This window comes from Melanotaenia boesemani, chromosome 5, assembly GCF_017639745.1.
Source record: "Melanotaenia boesemani isolate fMelBoe1 chromosome 5, fMelBoe1.pri, whole genome shotgun sequence".
Taxonomy (NCBI): Eukaryota; Metazoa; Chordata; class Actinopteri; order Atheriniformes; family Melanotaeniidae; genus Melanotaenia; species Melanotaenia boesemani.
In genome coordinates this window covers 6,842,211-6,849,416 of record NC_055686.1, presented here as the reverse complement: position 1 = coordinate 6,849,416, position 7,206 = coordinate 6,842,211, and the positions used below count along the sequence as shown (strand labels likewise).

Here is a 7,206-nt window from a genome sequence, read left to right as displayed (position 1 = left end):
TATAAACTATTTCCATAAATGTCCAGTAGCTCTTAAAAGTCTTTACACACTGATGTGATATTAGAGAGGAACTGTGTTGATTAAATTTACAAACTGAATCTGTGTTCTAACGCTGCAGGTCACATGTTTCCCTGCATACATACTGTTGTCATACTTAAAGAAAACTGATGAAGTTTCAGCTCAACTTTTACCACTGTAGAAAGCTTTCTCCTTTATTTGTCAAACCACCTTCGTTTGCTTCACACAATGGCAAAGCCATCAGTTTTTCGCTGGAAACAAGATATTCCAGGCAATGAAAGATGTATCCTTCTGTCCACAGTCACATTATTCCACTATAGTTAGTACTGAGTTCACAGCTTATTTTATTCAGGGAAACAGAAATTGGTCTATGTGTGACAGTTGTTAGAACACCAGAAAAACTTGTGTGATTGTCTTTCCAGAGGGTTTTTAACTCATTTGAAGCTAAAAGGGCTTTAAATATGTGTTGTACACATAATAAAATGCCTTTTGTTTATCAAAGCAAAGTTAATTTTTGTCTCCCTCTGGTGGCCAGGTTCTGCATTGCAAAAATGAATCAGTTCAACAGTTGGCAGGTTCAGGACAGCCAACTTTTCAATAATCCTCGGAGTGAGATTTGGTTGAACCAACCAAAATGTTGCCACATACACGGCAGCAAGACATAAGAATCATTTCATCTCATTTTGTGAAGGTTTAATCATAAAATGCAGCATTCAGGAGTAACATAATATAAAAACAGAAAAGGTTTACACATAGTTTATGAAAGTACCAACAGAAACTTCAAAATAAAACAGGAAACAACTCAACTACACACAGGAAGTGACAGTAAGACAAACCAAACGGGATTTACCAATAATAATAATTTCTCTAGACCTGTGTGCCTTGTTGGACTGGCTTTTGGCCTTTTTTGAGGCCTGATACCTGATAGTACCTGGATAGTACCTAATAGTACCTGGATAGTACATGATAGTACCTGATAGTAACTAGATAGTACCTGATATTACCTGCCTGAAGCACCAAAAGACTCAGAGTGGTGTCTGTCTCCTCTCTAGCAGCACCTGTATTCCTCCTCCTCTCATCTTTAGTTTGCCTTATCACAACCTCCTCACCTCTGCTTCTGTGTTATATCTGATTCTCAGACATTTAAGGAGGTTTGTGGTCTTCACACACACACACACATCAAACTGTGGATCATTGCTGTTTGTGGAGCTGAAATATCTTGACTCATCACTGCATGTCGGACTGATCGCTGAGCAGCCGTGCTGCTGTAATATGACACTGGGTGTTTTTTACACATGCCTATGAGTGAAGAAGTAGTTCCTACTTATCCTGAAAGTTTAGTTAAACAAATGTTGGTATAGGAAGAACAGATATTTCAGTATTGATCTGTGCATCACTATTATTTATTTTTCTCAGATACTTATATCGAATTGTAGGTCCATTTTTACCAACACACTTATTAATTTATTTATTTATTTTTTGACCGGGACACCCGCTCAAGAGTAATGCAGCCCACCAGGAATCCTCCCAAACCTCCAGCATCGGGCTTGATGTGTATTTCAGCATGAGAAATCAGAGGTGTGGCGTGAGAGCATGTGAAGTCACTCAAATGCGTGAGTCTCACGGTCATTGCGTGAGAGTTGGCAGCCCTGCAGTTAGACTGTGCAGTCTGACTGGATCCCAAACATTACTGCACAGGTTTTATTTTTTTATTTATTTATTTATTTTACATGTGTCATCTGGTTGTCAATTCATTACTGGTCTGATGTCTTCATGTCAGCTTGTTTATTGGGAGTGTAACATGTTTCTCCCCTTATGTTTCACTAGGTGGTGCTGTTGGTGTGCTGCTGCTTACTCTGCTTTGCAGCCACAGTGCTGCTGTTTTTACGACCAGGGGCCGTAACACCGTCAATCTGAAAGATAAACTGACTGATTGTTTGCTGGACAAAGATTATGACCAGCTGCTGCAGACAGTGCAGACCGGTCTTCCCCACATCAACGCATCTCATCATGTAGCTATTGTTGGAGCTGGCATGGCTGGACTAACTGCTGCCAAGTTGCTGCAAGATGCAGGGCACAAGGTTTTTGCGACATACAAACTTGTTTTCATCTTAGTGCATGTTATTATTGTCTGACATGTGCAGCCTTTATTTCGCAATGTTTCAACAAGGTAACCATATTAGAGGCAAGTGGACGAGTTGGAGGATGGGTGGAAACCTACAGGAATGAAAAGGAGGGCTGGTATGCTGAGCTGGGCGCCATGAGAGTCTCGAGTTCTCACAAGTGAGTAGAACCATCTCATGAAACGGAGGTGATGTAGCTCAAATTTTCCAAACTTTGAGGATTTACAGTCAAAAAATAATTCCTCTCAACAGAATTGTGCTCTGGTTTGCAAATCATCTGGGGGTCAAACTGAATGAATTCATCAATGATGACAATCAAACCTTTTACCTGGTGAATGAAAATCAGAAGCACAAAACATATGATGTAAAAAACAACCCTGACATCCTGAGATACAACCTGCCAGAGAATGAGAGGCACAAACCAGTGGACGACCTGCTACAGCAAGCCTTAAAGAAGGTAGATGGTTGGGTGAGAATTCATCTGACTGATACTAGCTGGTAAAATACATCAGAAACTTCTATGCACACCAACAAACCTGGTCGGACTAATTGATTCCGGCTTAATTTACCAGAATATGAGCTTAACAACTGAATCTCATGCATGTTTTCTTATTGAGACGTCTGTTAAACCCTAAAAACCTTAAAAATCTACCTGAATTTGCAGTAAATCTCAGTAAATTCCCAGTTGAGGTTTCCAGAACCAGTATCAGAGGCATATATCTCAATCCAAATCACCTTTCCTGCAGGTGAAGGAAGATGTGATGCTACACGGATGCAGAGCTGCGCTGGAAAAGTTTGACCGCTATTCTGTGAAGGTGAAGTTTTATGTGATATGTTGAAATTTTGTAAAATGAAGCCAAGGTTTGTGCAAGAGAAAAAAAAAAGTTTGATATTTAACTCAACATTTACCAGTGACATCTGTTCATATTTTAAGAGCTATTTACTGGTATCATTATCTAAATGGTCCATAGAAATCTTGTCGAAATCTATGTGAAAATAAATATTATTAACAAAGATGATGATGCATCATCTCCATTGTGGATAGCAACATAACAACAAACCTCCTATGCATGGTTTGAAGCCACAATCTCCAACTTGGAAGTCGTTTTCTTAACCTAAGTTCAACAGCTACTCAACAAGTTCCCATTCATTTTATTTCCCTTTGTGAGGTCACAAAGGGAAAGATCTCAGACTCACCCATTTGAGCACACATTTGCTAAAAAGTGGAGAAAACAAGTGAGAGAGGAAACAGAATTTTCTCATTTTTGGGCCTCATACACAGGCTATGAGGACACATATGACAGTTAGAAAACCTTTAGAAAGTTAATTTTGCATAATATGGGACCTTTAACTTCTAAGGACATTTTCCGGTGCATTGAATGTGTCATATCAAATATTCTATTGAACTGTACAAGCTGCATCCTAACAAAAAATGCCTGTGAAAAGTAGTAAAAATCTAAATTACATTTTTATCCACTTTTTAGCAAAGTGCGAATGAAATATTGTATTATAAACATGGTTTGTTACTTGTGAGTTGATCAAAAGAAAATCCATCCATCCATCCATCCATTATCTTGACCGCTTATTCCATTTCGGGTCGCGGGTGAGCTGGAGCCTATCCCAGCATTTTAACAGGTGAGAGGCAGGGTACACCCTGGACAGGTCACCAGTCTGTCGCAGGGCCAACACAGATAGAGATCAAAAGAAAATATTAGAAAAAAATTAGAATAATTTGTCAAATATTTGTCAATGGTAGATTAAATGTTTTCAAATCAGAAATTTAGTTTTAGTAAATGAGACACGTGAATCATAAATATGGCCATAAATTTAAAGACCATAAATTTAAAGACCATAAATTGATCGTGTTGAATCATTGCCTTCAGGTAAAAGAAGACGCTCACAAAACTTTCACTTTGCAAAATTGAAGTCGTGTAGTTCTCAGTAGTTCTCAGTCATCTACCTCATCATTCTTTCAAATTTCACTTGTCTAATAGATCGGGGTAGGATCTATCTGAACGTGTTCTGTAGCCTCTATAATAAGCTTCTAAAAACACAGTAAAACCTTTCATTTACAACTACTGAAACATTTCTGATTTTTTTTTTTCATTGCTCTGTGCCTCTGTTATTCACAGTACACAATATTCATAATATAGTCCAAATATATCTGAGTGAATTGATTTTAAGTGTTATTTCAGCATTCTAATGACAGATTATTTAAATATGTTCATATACAGGAGTATCTGAAAGAAAAAGGGGGTCTGAGTCCAGAAGCCATCAGAATGATTGGAGAACTACTCAACGTACAGAGCCTCATGTATACGGCTCTGATTGAGATGCTCCATGACCAGACTGACATCAGTGATGACAACATGTAAGGCTGCCATTAAAAAGGGCAACTTTCCTTTTATAGTGTACTTTAACATTTTAAATCAATCATCACATGGATAGAAGTTATATAAATCAGTATTAATGAAATAACTGGTAAATCTTAAACTGTTCACTGCTTTTCAATTTTATATATTTCTGTATAGTCATGTTTTCCTCTTTATCTTTTCATAGTATGTTCATTGACTCCCTAAGAAAACCTATACATTTGAAATATTTTACCCTAACTGCAGTGACTTAACCCTTTAAAGAATGACCCAAGCTTTTATTTGGCCCTTTAAGAAAATGAAGATAGATAGATAGATAGATAGATAGATAGATAGATAGATAGATAGATAGATAGATAGATAGATAGATAGATAGATAGATAGATAGATAAAGTATTTTTTTTTAATATTTCTGTTTATTATTGCGTGAGATATCAAAATTGTGTTATTGTTTCCACCAGAGGGCAGAAGACAAGCATCAGATTGTGTGCAACAGGGTTTTGGTCTCAGAAACTCTTTGTACATATGTGATACATACACCATTTAAGGATTAAGATATAGCAGAAAAATATATTTGAATCTGATGTCCTTACTTTATTGCACAAACAACAGAAATCCCCAGTTCTTAAACATGCATTAATTTAACATTTGGCTGAACTTACCTTTATTGATGTGATTGAGCTTGGCAGAGACATACAGGGAAGCAAGCTGTCACATTATGGGGCATTAGTTTAGAAAACCCGAAAACGTCCTGCATGAGCCTGCATGCATTTAAAAATCTGTCACGTTGATAGTCTAAGCTTAAATCTAGGCTTTTTTTTTTTTTTTTTTTTTTTTTTTTTTACTATTTCCAGTATAAAGGCATAACTGTATTATGTTGTATTGTCCTTACCAACAGAAATAACCACACTGTGTCTTTGTATTGGAATTATCTGTGCAGTGTTTTAACAAATCGTATTGGTGCACTATAGCACTTAATTTATCAAAGAAAGAAAAGTCTTGATTCAAAAGCCTGCCTCAGATAAAAAGCGAAGGTAACAATACTTTGGTTGTCTTGTTGTAGAGACCTGTGCAGACTTTTAAACTGTGCTTTTGAGTTTGTTAGGTCTTAGTTGCCTCTGCTGTGTATTCCACAGACTGTTAGGAAAACGAAGCATGCAATGAGAGCACCTTTTTTTTCTTTGTTTCTAAGGTACAGTGAAGTCACCGGTGGGATGGATTTTCTCCCCAAAGCTTTTAAAAACGTCCTCAAATACCCAATCCTCTTCAACTCCACAGTCAAACACATCAGTCAAGTAGATAAAGGCGTGATTGTGTCGTATCAGACAGGGAAAAAGTCCTGTCTGACTCACTTTCGTGCTGACCTCGTTCTGCTAACAACCACAACCAAAGCAGCCCTTTTTATGGACTTTAATCCACCTCTCTCCATCCAAAAGATGGAGGCCTTGAGGGCCGTCCACTATGACAGCTCCACTAAAATCATTCTCACCTTCAGCGAGAGGTTTTGGGAAAAAGAAGGCATTCGAGGTGGAAAGAGCATCACAGACCGGCCCTCTCGTTTTATCTACTACCCCAGCCACAGTTTCCCAAAAAATAAGACCATCGGTGTCCTCTTGGCTTCCTACACCTGGTCAGATGACTCCCTCCTCTTCTCAGGAGCAAGCAATAAGGACCTGAAAGAGCTGGTTCTGAGAGATTTGGCTCTGATCCATGGAGAACACATCAAGTCTCTCTGCACTGGTGTCTTGGTAAAAAAGTGGAGTCTGGATCCGTACAGCCTGGGTGCCTTTGCTCTGTTCACCCCCTACCAACACCTAGAGTATGCCAAGGAGCTCTTCAGGCCTGAAGGAAGGATACACTTTGCTGGTGAACACACAGCTTATCCTCATGCTTGGATCGAAACGTCTATGAAATCTGCAATCAGGGCGGCCAAGAATATTACCAAGGCAGCTAATTCAGATCTATGAGGTGCCGTAGAGTCCAAATACAGGATGAACATACTTGGTTAAAAAGTGGTTTTCCAACCAATTTTAGCTTTCTAAATTTCACTATCCAGCTTGTTCTTAAAGTTTGATTCATCTGGAAATAAATTAATTTTTTGACTTGTTAGATCTAAAAAAAAGATAAAAACATAAATAAAAAATCCAATGGCCTTATTTTTCTTTCTTATCAATCTTCATATTGTTTTATGTGCTGAAGAAAATAAACTCTTGATCTTTCTGATTTTGTTCACTGTACTTTGGCGTCCTCTGTAAAGAAAAAAAAACAAAAAAACAATTTATGTAAAGCACCGGCTCCCAGTAGTTCAATTCTTTACACTTGTTAATCTGCCAGCCTGATTATTAAGCCTATCGGTTCCACTAGTGTTAGATGCATTTGTGTGATGACGATTGTCTGTGATGACGTCATGTATACCCTCTGTATTTTGGCTCAGAACATAGCCAAGATTGCGTTGCGGCAGAAGCATTCCAAAGTACAGTTGTATTTCACAAAAAAGACTATACTAGGGCAAGTTCTACCATGTGCAGACGTTTGAACACAACAAAAGAGGTATATACCTCCAACATGCTGAAACATTTGACCACACACGATGCAATTACTTTGGACAAAAGCAAAGTCTTTGCTTATCAATGGCGGTGACTCTCGAGTGGGAGCTTAGAGCACAGCGTCTTATGTCTTATATGTCAGTGGTA

At 38.1% G+C, this 7,206-nt stretch overlaps 1 protein-coding gene across 1 annotated transcript; it reads left to right on the top strand.

Annotated features, from left to right (window-relative positions):
* Positions 1-569: 569 nt before the first annotated feature.
* Positions 570-6,597, top strand: LOC121640300 (L-amino-acid oxidase-like). The gene is made up of 7 exons (XM_041986014.1): positions 570-627; positions 1,846-2,099; positions 2,189-2,301; positions 2,394-2,598; positions 2,888-2,956; positions 4,376-4,512; positions 5,706-6,597. Exons 1-7 carry the CDS (start codon positions 570-572, stop codon positions 6,478-6,480), a joined length of 1,611 nt encoding a protein of 536 aa, XP_041841948.1. The 3' UTR covers positions 6,481-6,597.
* The last annotated feature ends 609 nt before the right edge of the window (positions 6,598-7,206 follow it).

What these genes read in the sequence shown, in the direction of transcription:
- LOC121640300 (XM_041986014.1), top strand. Translation starts at nt 570, where the DNA reads ATGAATCAGTTCAACAGTTGGCAGGTTCAGGACAGCCAACTTTTCAAT. An exon ending in ACTTTTCAATAATCCTCGGA is followed by an intron (nt 628 to 1,845) that starts GTGAGATTTGGT and finishes ATGTTTCACTAG; the next exon opens with GTGGTGCTGTTGGTGTGCTG. An exon ending in GACATCAGTGATGACAACAT is followed by an intron (nt 4,513 to 5,705) that starts GTAAGGCTGCCA and finishes TTTGTTTCTAAG; the next exon opens with GTACAGTGAAGTCACCGGTG.